The sequence below is a fragment of the Diplotaxodon limnothrissa genome, linkage group LG9, assembly GCF_057381915.1.
Source record: "Diplotaxodon limnothrissa isolate DT_005_m linkage group LG9, D_limnothrissa_male_GT1.1, whole genome shotgun sequence".
Lineage (NCBI taxonomy): Eukaryota > Metazoa > Chordata > Actinopteri > Cichliformes > Cichlidae > Diplotaxodon > Diplotaxodon limnothrissa.
Genome location: NC_140604.1, coordinates 20527943 through 20546000, shown reverse-complemented (window position 1 = coordinate 20546000; position 18058 = coordinate 20527943). Strand labels below are relative to the sequence as shown.

The 18058-nt window shown below is 43.8% G+C and overlaps 1 protein-coding gene across 1 annotated transcript in view; it reads left to right on the top strand.

Annotated features, from left to right (window-relative positions):
- Positions 1-18058, top strand: part of gli3 (GLI family zinc finger 3) — a 99058-nt gene that overhangs the window by 74875 nt on the left and 6125 nt on the right. The window contains exons 6-10 of the mRNA XM_085362108.1: positions 2099-2260; positions 6180-6381; positions 8025-8244; positions 10337-10450; positions 11369-11509. Of these exons, the coding sequence (XP_085218234.1) occupies positions 2099-2260; positions 6180-6381; positions 8025-8244; positions 10337-10450; positions 11369-11509 (839 nt within the window). The remainder of the gene's footprint in view (positions 1-2098; positions 2261-6179; positions 6382-8024; positions 8245-10336; positions 10451-11368; positions 11510-18058) is intronic.

The window sequence follows — 18058 nt, the reverse complement described above, 5'->3', positions numbered from 1 at the left end:
TTGGTCATATTTTAATTAAAAAAACAATATCTTTTATTTTTATGTAAGATCTTATTTGCCAAACATCTACATTCACCTCATAGAGCTCCAAATGTCCCAATAATCATTTATGGCCCTCACCTTCTCAGCCATCAGCCTTTTGGTACTTCAGCAGCAGCAGAGACCCACTTTAGCCCACAACCTTGCACTGAAGTGTATTTCTGAAATGGCAAATAGCTGGGACATTTCCTCTGCACCCGTGCATTCGACCTCTTCTCATCCAGGTCTGTTGAAAGCTGTGACTAAGTAACGACCAAGAGTCCCCCCCCCCTCCCCCCCTTGCTCCTTTTCGTGCACTAGAGCGATATACCGAAGCTCCGACTCTCTACCCTCCAATTTTCCATTACCGCAAAATAATGTGCGCCGGTCTCGGATTGCTTTAAATCAAAATAGTTTCTCCAACCTACCACATGATCCCCTTTTCACTCCATAATGCTGTGAATTGTGAATGAGGCACCTAATTACTCCTTTAATCAATCCGGTGATTAATTAACCCATCAGCTTTTGTGTTGTTAGTATATCACCGCGCTTACAGGGAGCCTCCTTCAATATGCAAAGATTTTTTTTTTCCCAGCAAAAAGTACATTTGAATAATGATGAATTAATTAACAGAATCTAATGGAGATTTAAAGTGGGTGGGATTTAGTGCCACCCTCTTGCTGCCACACATTTGCTTTCACATCTCTTTTTTTGTGCCCCCCTCCCGCCTTCAATATTTCTCTCTTTTCTATATGAGACCGAGTTCAGAGTTAGGCTCGCCCCTGTTCCTATTGTTATGCTGGAGCACCCGGTGGCTCACGGAGTCCTGAGGCATGTCTCTGCCTTCCCTACATTGAGTGCCACACCGACAGCCTTCCCCCACTCCCCCATTTTGCCCCGAGGATCGCACTCGGATGCCAGCGTTTCTGATTTAGAAATTCTGCAAAGCTCTTTTCTGCGCACGGCTCCTGAATGGGACACATTATGGTTGAATGCAAAAGCAAAGCTAAGGCGGAACACTGGAGACAATTAAGAAACTCCCCCCTTCCACTGAAGACATAAAAGCCAGATCGAATTAATTTAGAATTTTTTTCTGCCATTCATTTAACCAATCATGGATGTGTTCTGCAGGCATACAGGCCAGCCTTAAGAGGAAATCTCCTCATACACTGTTTCTTTATTTATTTTCTCTTTATTTCTTCAATTGGGGGAGAAAAAAAGATCTGCAGCACTCAGTGGTCTGAACCGATTCCATATTTGCATCCAAAACCACAGTGTTAGTCTTTTCCTCTCTCTTTCTTAGAATATTTGCATACGGAAGCCCACCACCAGATGTTTATTTTTAGGCTATGGTTCAAGGACTTACAGTACTCTATAACTAAGGGAATGACTTGAAAAAGAGAGACATTGTAGCACGCAGCTCTATCTGGGCAGATTTAGGCCTTTTGTTTCCTGCAGAGTTTAAATGTGCAGAGTCGAGGAGCAGGTTGCATATCTGCATCTGCAGCCCCCATGCGCACAGCACAAGCGCCGTGTTTGGCAAAGGATGCACCAGCCCACATACTCTTACCACACACACATACAGTAAATATATATATTCATGTACACGCTCATGCCCTTTCTCCGGGTGATCGTCACGAAGAGCGAAGGCTGTTTAAAAACTGCATTGTATTGTAAGGCGATCGGTTCTGGTGTTCACAACACGAATGCATCAATCAAACACTAATGCACACTCACTGTAATCTCTGAGCAAGCATCCGGTAATCCCCAGTGAGGCTCCCCACTTCAGGTGATGCTCCCTGTGCAGCTGTTTTGCTAAACTTGATGGTGTTGCTAATGTGCTCATTACTGTTCTGCTGAGCTGATTATCATCTAATGTAAATGAATGCAGACTTAAAACGCAGTGCAGGTGCTCAGCCTGTCATGTTTTTCTAACTCGCTAATAATTTTTCCCCTTCCTTTTGCATCTCTCTCTTTTCCTCTTCCGCCTCTACCCAGCCTTTTTTTTTTTCTTTTAAGTGTTTCTTCCGTGGGTGCAGATCAGTTTATGTTTTGGTTACTTTGTTTTCTTCTCCTCCAGCCCCTCACACAGGTCTGACCACAGCTGAGTACTACCACCAGATGGCTCTGCTGGCGGGCCACCGCAGCCCTTACACGTCTGACCTCCTACCGTCAGTGGCATCCGCCGCTGGGGCTAGCAGTGCCAGCGCCCTGCACATGGAGTATCTGCAGGCGATCGACAGTAAGTGTGCGCTCAGAGGTGTCTCATATATAAAACAACAAATAAATATCTAATAATTCTAGGATTACACTAAAACACTGCCTCACACACATTCCCCATTACATACATTACATACATCCAAAACTTGTTTGATCTCTTTTTTTTTGTTGTTTTGCGTCCATAAGAAATACTGGATTTCATGAACTTTCATTATAAAAAATAGTCAATAATATAGACAGCTTTTTCTTTTTTGGCTTTTATTCATCCACTTAAGCACATTTTATCTGCTTTGCAGTTCACAAAGTTAAAACCCTGATTAAATATAGTTAAAAAGTGAAAGGTTTTACACCACTGAATATCACTCAGACTCCCCCCAAAAGGGGCAGCTTTGTACTTCATCCACACAACCTACTCACACAATCACACTAAACTCTAGTCACCTACAGTGTTGCACTTGAAGGCACAGATCAACAAAGAATGAAGTCAAGAGATAAAATTGCAATAAATAGTAAAATACATGAAAAAATACATAAAATAAACAGACAGATTGACAAAGACATTAAAAATGATTTAAAAAATCTAAAGGTTAATCTAGAGGTAAGTGATCTAAAAGCGGAGGAAATGAAGGATTTTAAGTGTCTATTTGTTCTGCACTGGGGTACTGGTGGGAACAGCTTACTAAACTCAGATGACAGAACATAATCAGGGTGGTTAATAATGTTTTTAATAATTGTTCTTTATCTAAATCTCTCTGCCCGACCACCAGGATTTTAAAGCAGGTGTTACCAATGGTGCTGAGGCGGTTTCCATTCTTAGCGATTAAAACACTAAACCAGCAGATAAAAGTAAAAGTTCAAAGACTCCTTATTGATATTAAGAGTATAACCTCTGTGATTTACAGTGGCTCTGAGTTTATTGGGAATTATATGTCAACTGTACTAGGCACCAAAACTGGACATTTACAACGTAAGTGAATAGACGCCTACCACATTCATCCCTACATACCTGCACATTTAAGCATGAGTGGCCCCAGTGGGAATTCAACCCTTAAAACTGCACTTTCATAATTCACCTATCTTGTACTATATATAGATCAACCACGGCGAGGAGGTATCTGCAACTTTTTCCTCTGACATGATTTAAATGAGCTATTGTCTTAATGTGTTCGGCTCAGGTCTGTGTGCAGAGGACTTATGCTAATGAGTTATTTTAAAGTGTAAATAGGAAATTAAATGCACACTGAATCTTAGAAAGGTCGGACAGCCTCACCCCGTTCCCTTTGATGAGAATGTATTTAGTCAGTCAGACGCCGCTTTCATGGAAATCCGGGGTGAAGTTCCCCCCGATTCCTCAGAACAAACTAATTAAAACTAGCCAAACTTGTGCGGGTATCAGAAAATTAATTGCTATTAAGTGGGAATTGGAATGTCCCACCATTCATCACTGCAGAAATCCTTTCTTCTGTGTCACTTTTTAAGATTAATAGACTGAAACAAAACAATTAGGGCCAAATTTAAGTAGAGATGCGGCGCTCCTCACTTTAAAAAAAAATCGCCTGTGATCATTGCTGGTAATAACTCATCATGTTTCAACAATGTGTGTTCCTGCGCCTGAAATATTAACACTTTAAAGCTTTGGTTGGATTTCAGAGAAAAAAAAAACACATACAAAGAGCGGCGTCTGTCAAGAGGCTTTCGCTGATAATCTGGGCTAGTACGACACTGCAGCTATTTTAGTCAATTTCAAATCAGTTTAATTACCTTCAGAGAGCGCTCTGCTAATGAAACAATGGGCCTGTCCTGCCTGTTTGTGCTCTAATGGGCTATTGTCTATGCTCATACTGCCTAATTAGCACCATAGCTCTCATAGATTACTAAAACTAAAGTCTACACTGCCATAAAGTCTTTATTTGTGGTCTTTATTAGCTGACTTTAATCTCCTTGCTATTCTCCACTAACAGCTGGCTGTTTTTCTTATAAACAGGCTTGCTTTTAGCAGCATTTTAGCATTTTTAACACCAGAGCTGTTTTATGTAACCTGATTAATTGTAGCTATTAATTATATGGTAGCACGTTAAGACTTCCTGTTTGGAATTCATAAGCAGTATAAACATTTCATAAATATTAATAATACATTAAAAGGTAGCTGTAAGCATACAAACATATTTACTGTTATATTACTGCTATAACTCTCCAATAGGCACCTTTAAGTGGAAACGTGTGTGTAAACAGATGAATAACAATGAAAACAGCTTTTTAAATATAAAATACATCTTAGAAAAAGTTATGATGTCTGACGCGGTGAAAATTATTAAACCTTTTAATGTCCTTTACACTCTAGCTGTCTAAAGCTACATTACTGTTTACTGTAAACTGTGTGTTAAATATTAATATACCGCTTATTTATGAGAAATGATGGAGAAAATATAAAGTAAAAATGTAGTTTTAGCAAACAGCTGTTCACAAACAAAGAGATTTTGACCAGATTACTCGTTTATATCAGCGTCCTTGGATCTCTAAAATCAAGTTTATATCACACTAAAAAGTCTATATTCATAAAATCCCTCTCATGTGGCCCTCAGGTGTGTTCGAGACGGTTCAAGCACAGCTTCGGAGCCACGTTTTATTTCCACCGCCAGTCAGTCTTGCCCGTCTGAACCCTCTCTGGCCGTGAGAATTAATGACGGGGCAACTAACCAGCCATCCCGTCCATAAATCAAGAGGAAATTAGAGGGACAGTCCCGCAACGAGCCAGCACGTTTCTGTCTCGGTCTTCCCCGGTTGGCTGATTTATCATTTGGGCTGTGCATTAATAAATACCACTCCCATGAGATTTTGCAGTGTTGGGACACAGACCCATCTCATCAGCTGTATTCCCCCCCACCACCACCAAACACCACCACAAATTTAGGACGCGCAAAGTTGTGCAAAATCAGATGTGCCATGCGGTGTTCCTCGCTGTGTTTAACAATGTGAAGGACCCCCGTCAGAAACACATAAAAAAGATGGCTTTTCCATACAGTGACATTATTAAGGCAGCGTTGCTCTCCTTACGTGGCCTGTGTTTGCCAGAACACCACTGCTGCCACTGGAGCAGCATCCACACACACACACGCGCACACACACACACACACACACACACTGTGATTACCATGTGAATGGAGTGTTCTGTAATCGCTGGATGTGTCAAACGAGAGATGGAGCATTTACATTTGGGAGATGGATGGATTGTGGGGGACGTAAATATGGAGGGGGGTTATCGGGGCTGCCTAAGCTGGTTTTGTTTGCCTTTATAAAATAACTCAAAATGTTTTATTTCCAAATCTTGTGTCACAAAGTCATTGTGTCAGTTCACGCACAAAGCACGACATCCCCTCAGCGCTTTTTTTTTCTCCCCCTCCTTCCATCTCCCCCTGTTTTTCTCTGTCTTGTTTGTGACATCTCCATGTGAAAAGACAACAAAAGTCATGTTTTAATCTCTACCCGTGGCTCATTGTATGTGCGCAGAGAATGGTTGCGCCGTTTCCGCCTTTTACCTTTTCAAACCCCCTTTTTCGTATTTCCAGTCAACACTGATTGCATTTGAATAACGAGTCAAATTGGACTTGATTAAATATTACCATACACAGTCGGAGCATTTCTCCAACATAAAAGGCATGTTTTCTCATAGATGAAATGCAAGCAGTGCATCAAGTGACAGTCGAATACTCGTTCAGATGAGCCTTTTGTCTGATGATTGACAAAAATGTCATCTGTTGGGGTTAGATTAGGTTAGAGTTTGGATGCAAAAAAAAGTGTAAAAACCAGCAAATGCTCGTTTCATTTCAAACATTTTCAGAGTTTAACTGATGCTCGGATATGGGTGTATTTTTAAGTGTACCGGTCTTTCTAAACCCAGATACTTGGCGCTCAATCTCCACCTCTTTCCTCATCCCCCGCAGGCTCTCGTTTCCCGAGCCCGAGGCTTCCGTCGCGACCCAGCAGGAAACGCCCTCTGCCCATCTCACCCCTCTCTGAGCACAGCTTTGACCTGCAGACCATGATCCGCAACTCGCCCAACTCCCTCGTCACCATGCTCAACAATTCCCGCTCCAGCTCGTCTACCAGCGGCTCTTACGGTCACCTCTCGGCTGGGGCCATCAGGTAAAAACTGCCCTGAATGTTCTTATAGCTCCTGATTAATCGTTTTATTTGTTATTAGAATTTTGAATGGTCTGATATCTTTGTATTGTGTGTATTTGTGTGGAAAATGTGGATGGTGAAGAGGAAAGGGAAGTCTAATTAAGGACAAGTGGAAGTTATAGTGCTTTTCTATTCAGTTGTAACACACAAAGTGCTTTCATACAAGCCCGATTCACATGTGCTTTTCCCCTATTTTAACCCAACATTCAAACTCTGATAGATGCATTGGGCTGACTCAGGGTTCAGTATCTTACCCAAGGATACTTCGACATGCAGTTAGGAGGGATCAAACTAGTAGACAAGCTACTATACTCTTGGCCTACATTGATTGACTCCCATGAAAGGAATTGTGGGATTGACCCATAATAGGGACTAAAGATTTTGACCATTACTTTAAAAGTAAATCACTCAGTTGTGAGTCACTTTTGAAGAAGGGCTTTGTGCATTTGGTTCTTTCAAGGTGGTCATTCTGGAACTAACATGTGTCAATAATGAATGAATGGATGGAACAGCTGACTCTCCCCAGGGGGAGGATTAATGCTGTACGTGGTGTTTCCGATGCCATCGATGCTCATAGTAAAACTCCATAAAGTTCAATAGGATCAGTGTGTACAACAAAAGTGTACCAGAAGTGTGGGGTGGTGGGGAAATAAGTGTGTACGTATCGTCCATGTCAAGGCCCCGCGTGGGTGACGATCTCCCAGCCAGCCAGTCAGCCTGCCTCCCCGGCGGCTCGTGTCAGTCATCCGGTGCACCTCACGGAAACATCACATACATCACGCCTCTGTAACCGAGACTAGCAAAGGGAAGTGAAAGAGCAGAGTAGAGAAGGGAAAAGGAAAGATCCATCGCCCCACCCACAGCCATTGATCAGCAATCTGTAAGAAGAGCCTGATCAATCACGCTGCACACTCAGCCACTGTCCAAGTGTCAGGGCCCAAATAACCAAAGCCAACAGACTGATGAGTGATATGACAAGCAGATGGGCCCCCAAATGTGTCTCGGCTCATTGATTTCCACTCGGCTCGTAATAAGATCAGCAGAAATATGGGTCGCAGCGAGAGCAAAGCGTCAGAGCGCAGGATGAATGGAGGCCTGTGCTCGGAGCCACACAGATCTGTGTTGATTTGGAGGTCCGTCCGTGGTTATACAGACCCCAGGAGAGGTTCTGGGTCGCTTCTGGCATTTTTATCATCCACAAAAAGTTAGCTCAGGTTGCAGGTTAAGAAGCTACAGAGGGGAAAAAAACAAACTCTGCTGCAGTAGATAAAAAATAATTTACATGGCTATAAGATACACCTCAGATTATTTATCGTGTGTATCATTTGCCTGGTGGAAGAATGACATACTGCCTTACACAGACCACATGATAATTCACTGTGTTAACAAGCTGAACATTCATTGGCAGGGATTTGTCGACGGTCCTGTGGTTCCAGCATTACCGCACCATCTCCTGTCAGATTGTCCTCAGGGATTGAGGCGCTATCCAGAACAATCCATTTACTCACTATCTTTCCCCCTTTTGTGCCTCATTTCTTTTACAGCTGATTTTTTTAGTGAAGTAGTTTAGTGAGGATTTTTTTGTTTCCCCGTGCTCTCTCCAGCCCAGCATTAAGTTTCGCCTACCCTCCGACCCCGGTGGCTTTGCATGTGCACCAGCAGCTGATGGGCCGTCAGCCGGGCATTGTTGGCTCTGCCTTTGGCCACAGTCCACCTCTCATCCACCCAACACCAGCCTTTGCCACCCAGCGACCCATGCCTGGCATCCCACCATCTGGACTCAGTGCCAGCGAGCGCTCAGTCATCTCCAACGACTCCTCGCAGGTGAGAGCGATGGCTAGTGCCTCTGCGATTCATCATTGCAGGTAATAGATAGCAGCGTCTATGCCAGCCACATCTGAGGGAAATGCAGCGAGCTAAGGTGGTATAGGCAGGATCCCCCCCTCCATGTGTGCCTCTCCTGGGAGTTTCCTCCTACTTGTGTTGTCTCTTGTTTTTAGACTGCCGAGCGTGGCCCAGAACCCGCCTGCAGCAAACAACAAGGGGCTTGTTAGCATAGAATCCCACTGCTGACTCCATTAATCACTAGAGAGAGAACAAGAATATAGAGAGGGAATATTGACATGGATGGATGGATCCAAAGGGACTTTTTCCTCTCATTCCTCAGCCCTTACTGTATGTGCGGGCCTGCATTTGAAGTGAATATTCAGTGTTTATTACCCATCCTCCCTGCTGTGTCCCATGCCTCGAATTTTATGTTATCACAAATGAGGCCTCATTCAAATCGGGCACACCAAAATTGCCTTTTCCCTTTTGCTAGAGTCAACAGAATATTGCTTTGAGGCCACAGCTGAATATCAAATATTGGACAAATGCTGAGGAGACTGAGAGAACGGAGAGTTCTGTAAAACACTCCAAATTATGGGAAAAAACATTTTCAGGAATAGAAAGTCAAAGAAGAACTTGCCTGTTTTTTTCCACCAGAAGTTTAAAAACTCTTTGTTAATTCTTTTATTTCTTCTAGCTTGATATGTAACAAGAATTCCCTCTAGGGCATATTTAAGCCAGGGCCAAAGTCAGGTCATTCATTGGTTGAATTGGTTCATGTGTTTTTTTTTAATTGCAATGATTAGGGTAGCTAATGTGATACACTGAATTGCATTGCTTTTCATTAGCTCGGTTAAAGCTCTTGTCTGGGACTTGCAGGAATCGTTAAGGTTCAACCACGGTTGTTTTTTTTTTTCAGGCTGATTAAGTAAATGACTGATTGACTTATAAGCATCGCATACATTTTTAATAATACCATAAAGAATAAAACAAAAAAATATATATGAGGAAATGGAAAAATATACAGTACTGTGCAAAAGTCTTAAGCCAGCCCCCCCTCATTTTCTTTGTTTTGCTAAGAAAATGGTAAATAGGTGCAATTATTTAACTAAATATATATGCAAACACACATGGAAATAGAGTATTCCAGGCAAGAACACGATTTATACAATTCTAATGAGCTTTTATCCTTCGACACAGCCTGAGCTCACTTTAGCAAGCTTTATTGTGATTTCTTTAAGTAGTCTTCAGGAGTAGTTCTTCAGGCTTCTGGAAAGTAATTCAAGGCTCTTCTTTGGATGGTGGATGCCTCTTGTTCTGTTCTCTGATGAGATAATTTCACAGTAATGTTGAGGTTTGGGCTCTGGGGAGGCCAATCCATGACTGATAGTGTTTCGCCAGGTGTTTTTCTATTCAGGTATGCTTCACTGCACTCTCAGTGTGTTTAGCATTATTGTCATACTGACAGGCATAATTCCTGCTCCCTAACACCACTGATTGAAATACAGACAGAGCTGCCACTGTGTTTTACAGATGGCTGTAGATACTGAACCATTTGTTAAATCTCTTCCATACATAATAGCAATGATTTGAACAAAAAAATTACATAAAACCTGTTTGTACTGATTTTCAGTCCAGTTGTTGTGTAATATGACAAACCTCAGGCTCCCCCCTCCTCTCCCCCCCGTTTTACTTCCTCAAGACTTCAAGACTGACTTCTAGAAAGCCACGATTCCTCATTTCTCTTGAGGCTTCATGTGTCTTTGCTAAGCTGTCTGTAATGTGTAGACACAACAGTGGCTCATTCTTTTAGTTTGGCACCTAGTGGCTAAACAAAGAAAAAAAAAACACTGAAAATGGTCAGGCACAAGGACTGGACTGAAAATCAGTGAAAAAGCAGCCAATGTCCAAAGAAAGGCTTTGAGAGACCTTCAGAAAGTCTGGAGAGCTACTGCTCGTGGCCAGTTTAAAAAAGTCTGATCAGATTTTTGTACAGTATAGTCTTTATAGTCGAGACAGTGACACTTTAGGCTCAAAGAAATACAATCTAATAATGTAATCATGTAAATATTCAAATATTTCTTCACAGGCCAAACCAACGAGTGAATCCGCTGTGAGCAGCACAGGAGACCCGATGCACCACAAACGTTCCAAAATGAAACCAGAGGAAGAATTGCCAAGCCCGGGCGTGGTGAGCATACAGGTGGGAGTCACCCGCACTAACTGCAAACATCAAAATTAGCTTTCATTTACTGACTCAATAGGTATTTTTCACTTATATGAGAACTCCACACATTCTGGGGAAAAAAGGAAGCAAATTACTGCAAAATCCCACCAGCTTGATTTTATTTTTAGACCCCCCCCCCATATAGCAAGCCCATATAGCTGCTGGTCACCTGCCAACATGGCTACAACAATAGGCAAGCCTAACAGCCACAGTTTAGTGTTTATTTACCTGCATCTGGCTGATTTTCCCTTTTTTCCCCCTCTAATCAGTTTCAGTTTCCGAAGCAAAACTATTCATTGATCTTCGGGACACTGGTAGGAAATTGTTTTTGCTTTGGTTTAATCTGAATTTAAATGGCTGGGGTAAAGAAAGAGAAGTGTGATAAGAGTAAGTGTCTGCATCTGGAGGAAAAATCTTACGGGGGTCGATTCTCAGGCAGAAGAAAGAGCCTGAGGTGTGCAGTGGAAGCCCGGGCTCTCCTTTAAAGCCGTCTCCAACTCCCTGCTCTACTCCGGCATCTAGCTGTGACAGTGAAATATGTCTGGGCTAATAGAGCAGCCTAGGGAAGGAAGAGGGGGTTAGATTCCTCAAATACTCACCCCAGTCTTGTCGTATAAAAACCACCAAAACAGAGAGGGGCTTTCAGCGCTACATTTCCGCCCTGTACTCTTTTCTCCCAGGCAGCCAGGTGAGGTCAGCTGTGCGGGGGCACTGCGGCTACACCACTAACCAATAACCTTCAAGGCTGTGCCTTTCATGTGAAAAATGGCTTTTGTGACAGGTTTACATGGACGGATGTCAGGAAGAGGAAACGGTTACTTTTGCTTTCTAACTTTTATCTCAGCATGTTGTGCCGGTGATACTGATTGTTGTGCTAAAACTTGTTTTCCTCAGGACAATCCCGACGGTATGACTTTGGTGAAGGAGGAAGGGGACAAGGATGAGAGCAAACAGGAGCCAGAGGTAGTTTACGAGACAAACTGCCACTGGGAAAACTGCTGCCGTGAGTTTGACACGCAGGAGCAGCTAGTACAAGTGAGTAGATTTTAAAACCCACTAACAATCACAAGAAGTGTTCAACAAAATAACTATAAATGACCTAATATGAAAACAATTTTTCGTTGCAGTCTCACTGTGCTCATACTGTCAGTTTGAGTCACAACAAAAGGGTCATGAGTTCAGGAAAAAATCAGCTTAGCATTTTAACCAAACGTGGAAAGCTATTTGTGTAAGATACCTGATAATTAGTATTTAGTAACAGAAATAAATGCTACAATGTCACTCACAGACTTTTGTAGACTGTCATATTATTTGACAGGTAATGCCTGTAAGCAGATGTATGAATATGAGTATGTACAGTATGTGGACAAAGGACAAGATTTTTATTATTGGAAGCTTTCTGGCTTCTGTCCACAGAGAACGTAAAAGAGAGTTGGCATGTGTGCAAAATGCATTGGATAAGCAGATGGAAACAGAACCCAGCAGACTAGTGAACAGATTCCCTAGTTTTTGTTAGACACTTCCCTTAAAAATACTTCAAAAGTATTATCTTACAACTTGAAGTAGCTGAGGTGATGCCTTTTTCATGGTAACACAGGATAGCGTTGCATAGGTATTCATATTTGGGGCCCACCTCTAGTGGCCATTCAAGAAACTGCAGGCCTGGAAGTTGCTGCTTGGATTGCACATAACTCCTGGACACGCAACTAAGCAACTTAGTCCCAAAAATGTTTAGTATTTCGTCATATCAACTAAAAAAGTGTTCATATGTCAATGTTGTGGCTTCACTGGAGAAAATTTCATTGTCATTTGAAACTGCCCATCCACCTGCAGCCTTGGACTTGCATAGACTGTTGTTGGTCCGTCAGCCAGTGGCAGAGAAGAGCGATTTTATAACACAAACTGTGAAAAGTGACCATTGCCGCCACTGTCTGTACATTTCATGCTTCGTTTTTGGATTTTTATTTTAACCCATCAGCATTCGACCAGGCCATCCTCCTCCAGCAGCACGGGAGTATGTTTGTAATGGGTGAAAATCCCTCTTTGTATCCTGTCTGTACAGAAATCCATACGCAAATATTTGCAGTTCCATAAATTACACATAATGTCACTAAACTGTGCTCAGAATATTTGCTTTCAGTCACTTCACCACTTTTTTTTCTTGCTGCTGTTAAGCAAATGGCTGCTATTGCACTCAGGTGTCATTCATGGCTTACTATTGGGAGAGAAGTTTCTGCACTTCTCTGACAGGAGCAGCTTGTCTTGCAGGTAACAAACAGCGAGACACAACAGGGTGTTTGCATCTGTAAGACGCAGCAGAGCTACCACCACCAGTCTGCTTTTTTTGTTTTCTATGCTGTGAGAGGTTTTTGCTTTCCCTTTTCTCAAGCTCAGTACGTCCTAGCACAATCTACAGAAGCTGTGCTATTTTGGACAACGCCTGCTATCAGCCAACAACTTCTGCCTGCGTGTTTGAACACCAGCAGCAGCTGCAGCAGGGTCGGAGCTGCGGGCATCGGCTGTTGCTGCCGCTGGATAATGCTTTTGGAGATCCGTGGACGGTGGTAATGGGCTCAGAAGCTGAAAAGCACATCACACAGCTGAACGGTGCAAACTGATTTGGAGGGTTAAGCCTTCCAGAGTGAGCTTTGTGTATTACACTGACTTGGCCGAACCCCCCCACCCAGCCCTCCGGTCTGTTATCTGAACTCTCACACAGCCCGGGAGATGGATGGCTCTCATCGTCTTGTGCCCGAGGGTTCGCTGTAAAGCTAAATATTAATGACATCACGGCTGTGTCACCCCCGCCATGGCTGCTCACACTGGCACCATTAGCTTTGGCCCGTGAACAGCTCGGCCATCAGCTAAGTCGAGGAAGCAGAAGTTCAGAGCGAGCGATGAAATTACAACAATAGAAGGGGACGGTGTGCGTGTGCGCACGAGACACACATCTGATAGAAAGATCCTCAGCTCTCCACAGCTGTCTACTTGCCGTCTTGACATTGCAATCCTCAGCCGCGGTGGTAACCCCTATCTATAATTGATATCCTCAGCACGGAATGGGCTGCCTCCCGTGTTTGAAGGGCTCAGCTCAAAGGTTGAGGATCTTGACAACTTCTTGCCCCGTGTTTCAGGGGGCGGGGGGCGAGCGGAGGTGGTGGGAGAGGAGGTGAGAATGGCCGATTATTAGAAAACCTTGCCCACATCCACCCACCTTCTTTAGTCACACCAGGTGGCCACTCGAACAAAGCCGTGTCCTCTCATTCCTCCACATATACTATCCGGCCTAACCCCGCCAAACCGCTCTTATTATCAGATCGCCGTGTAGACACACGCTAACAAAATCCTTATTAGTTTTCCATTTTTCCATCCGCCTCTCCAGCGTTTGACTTTTTGATATTACGTTTTATTTCTCATTTTCTATGCACATGCAGATATGCTGAGAGATGCCAATAAAAGTCTTCGCCTACAGAATCCCTGCCCTCTAATTCAGCAGAGCGGACGGGAAAATGCTCTTATCTCTCCGCACCCCCACCCCCCTCAGTAATAGGATAAGTACAGTATTTGGACCACAGTGGCTCTTCTCACACATTGGGGAGGGGTTTGGGGGCTGGGGGTGGAGGGGGGGGGGGGGGGATTTCCATATAACTAAACAATGGAGCGTCCCTTCCCCCTGTACTTGTCTTCTGAAATGGCTTTGGGGAAAAAAAACATGATGAGGGGGGAAAAAAGCCTTTTTCTCCTTGGTTGTAACTCTTTCAACCAACACAAACTTTCTACAGCGACTGTGTTAAGAGTCGCCGTCATACCATAAACGCCTTTTAAGTTTTAAAACTGGCGGCTTCACTGATTCCAATCCCCCCTCCCTCCTTTTTCTTTGTGGTTGGCCTAATTTTAGAATTAAGCCTTTGCACCACCCTCATTGCTCTCCACCTTGTTCAAAAGCACTCCTGCCGTGCTCTTGATGCATATTTTTACACTCTCAAACGTGCTTTCACCATGTCACGCCACAGCGTTCCTTTATCATCTGCGTTTAAGCGCTCTCGGTGCCGCCGATAAGATAAACATCAGATCTGTGCAATTTGGCTCACTTATCTGGCCTACCCAGTCAGCAAAAGCGAGGCGGGCGTCAATTTTCGTTTGCTGTATTTATTTCATTTATTACATTTCAACTCTTTTGTACCTCTCCCATCTCACTCTCCCCTCAGCTACACATTCTTTTGCTTCCCCATTTTTTTTTTTTTTTTTGAGGGTGGGGGTGACACAAACCTCTCCCTCTCTCATTTTCTCTTTCATTTTCTCTGCCTCCCCTCTTTCCCCCTCAGAGGGAGTACTTTTAAAGATAAGGCCTGGTGGCTTCTTTAATGTCTCTCTTGAAGTAGGCTTTTTTCGCTGGGGTTTGTCGCCGGAGATGTGAACCCCACACTCCCAAAATTCCCTAATATGGCCTTGCTGAACAATCTTTTATTTTTTCATTGATCTATTACCGATCCTTCACCAATGAGAAGTCTAAAATCAAACTCTACCTTGTTGCCGCAATTTAACACTGAAAAGATGTTGAAAAAAGTGGCTTTAAGGTACTTGCATATAATGCAGTTTTACTCGATGATTCATTTTTTTACCCTTCAGCTTTTTTCCCTATTCAAAGCCTGTTTATTTTAGAATTACGTGAAAAAAATAGGTGATGCTGGATATCAGTACTTAAACCAATTGTGGCTTCTGAATTATTTCTCTCTCAGTATTGCAGGCAGGCACAAATAGCAGGCTTGTTTTGGAAGATATGACAGACTTTAAACTGGGGTGTCTGAAGAAGTTGGTGGTCTGCATGCGTGCAATTTTTTTTTTTTGAGCTAATAAAGCCTTTTGCATCCTCCAGAGCCTACTGTTATGTTCCAGGTCAGCTTCATAGGTGGCGCTGTGATGTCCTTGTTCTTAGATGGGGAGCTGCCTTTGGTCAGCCGGTGTGCACCCTCGCTGAGGTGACTGCTGCGCGCCTCCCCAGTGTTAAAGGGAGATAAACGCAGGCGCAGTCTGAAGGCAGTCCCCCACACACCCTCTCCCGCCTGCTGGCGCAGGCCTTTAATTGGTAAAATGCTGATTTTTTTTGATCAGGAGAAGGATTAGGCCCCTTATCTGTCTAGAGTATCATACTCTAAGATGAAAAGAGTGTGCTGAATTACACATGCCAAATCTGGCTCCCTCCCTTCCTTCACTCACTCATTCCCACCCCCCTCACTTCCCATTTACTTCCTCCCTCCTTCCCTCCCTTCTTTGCCTTTTTCGTTCTCGCTCCCCCCCCCCCTCTCTTTACACAATGCACTTCACCAACTGACATCACAAAGGAACATATGATTTATTAGGCGGCGCTTGATAAAGCTAAACGGTGTTGCGGGTCCCACAGCTTAGTGAAATTGCCTTGTAAACAGGCCCTCTTTTCATGCACGCATGCATTCTAATGCGTGGAGGCTATGTCCCAGAGAGGGTTTGATAAGGAGACATGGAGATGGATACTGAAGTGGGGAACGGCAAAAAATGCAAGGAAAAAAAAAAGAGAGAGTGGCTTGATCCTGTGTTTTAGTGATGCATATAAGACATGAGCATTTGAGTATTTTATGGAAACAAATCATGCTTTTTTAATTTATTTTATTTTATATATATATTAGTTATTTTACATATTTTGTTTACATGAATTGGAGTGTAAAGCAGTTGTGTATTTTCGGGTTATTTATGTTTATTTTAAACAGTTGTTTGAACCAAACAAGGATATGGACCAAGAAAACAGTGCCTGCACCTCTGTGTGTGTGCGCGTGCACCTCATATGTCACAGACGGCTTCACTGTCCCCTGTGTCCGTGTCCCTTGCGTTCCCCGTTGTGCGACTCCCTCCTAAATCCATCTTGGTGGCGTTTTTACAGTTGTTGGCCGATAAGCTGGCAGGGGGAAGATGAATAACCTGCCGCGCCGGCGCTATCAGCACCTGTTTGTCGATTTAGCCGGCCAACGGGACCTGTCTGCTCAGCATGGAGATTATTGATTCAATAAGAATTGCCATTAGATCTTGCCATTAGGTTTCTCGGCGGCCCTTCTCCCCCGTGCTGCCTGTCCCCCTTTTTGTCAGCCCGGAGGCTCATGCATCACACCCGTCAACGACCTCCTTCGTTTTGTACAAACAGAGTGTGACTGCGTATCCATCCGTGTGTGCGAGCGCGCACTGCGCCGTGCCATCCACCGGCATGATCCAGCGCCGCGGCCCTTCTCCTCATCGCTCTCAGCCGGCTGATATTGAACGCTGGTCACAACAGACCGATCGCTTGCCACCGGGGTTCCCTCACGGAGAGGAAGAAAAAGAGAAGACGAGTCAGGTTTTTCCGAAGCTCGGACCAAGGTGGGGGAGAAGATCAATCTTGGGGAAACTTCGCTAACGTCCATGGTCAATCAGGCTCCAATCATTTCCCCTGGAATTAGTCTTGTTTTGTCACTTTAAAATTAAAAACTGTCAAGTGAGAATAATGGCGGTTCCTTGCCGATATATTAGTGTCAATTTTACTCTTTGCTTTTGCGCTCTGCTGTTACTGTTTTCACTCATTTGTTGATACTCATCCTTTAGTATTGCTGGGAAGGGAAAGGCTTGGGGTCAGAATAAAAGAATGTTTTTAAGAAGCGCGGCGTCTCTCTGATGTCATGGTCATGCTTGCGCTTGGGGTCATGATCTAGCCAGTGAGCGAGGAACTGAGAAGGTACAAAGATGACATTGTCAGGGCAGCTTCATGCCTGGAGGGTAAATGACCCTGGGTACTTTATCTGCTTTGGTCCTGCATGTTTTATAGCTCGACAATCTTGGATTTCCCAGAGATTTAAGAGCGTTCAAAGTCAAGTATGTATTCATCTCCCTTCCTCTGTCCCTCCTCGTTCACCCTAAAGGTATAAAGAGTCCTCTCTGCTGCTCAGGAATGTAATAATACTGGTTTCTTTCAGTCAGGATATTGTCTGTCTCTGTGGGTTTAAATTGCTCTCGGATAGACACTTCAGAGGCCACCACACACTGTTGTCTCTGAAAGAGAGCCAGATGTTGACTTCTTCCCCAGAGCGTCTACATCTTCACATCCCCCCCGCCTCGCCTTTTCTCTTTCATTCCTCTGTAACTTAGGCCACTTATCCCATTTTAGAAGACAGTTTGTGAGGAAAAAGAAAAAAAATGGAGTAAAAGGGAAGAGAGAAGGGGATGGAGCAAGGGAAAGGTGGTACTTGCAGATATAATGCTTGGCTGGAGTTGTAAAGCCCTCGCATTTCAAACGCCTCGACTGAACTTTTGATTTCTTTCCCTATCCCCTCACCTCGCTCCCACCTTCCCCGTCTTCCTAAGCCTCAGATTGGAAGTTGCCACGGCAGCACAACTGTCAGCACTTGTCATGGAGGGGCGCGAGCCCAGTGTGATGCGAAGTGACAGGGTTTTATTTGAAAATCCCGTTCAGATCGGACACCGAGACTCACACGTCTGCCTTTTCTTTGCCTGCTTTTATGCAGATTTCAATACACTGTGAAAAAGAGAAAGACTGTAGAGGAAGGAGACTGAAGAAATTAAATG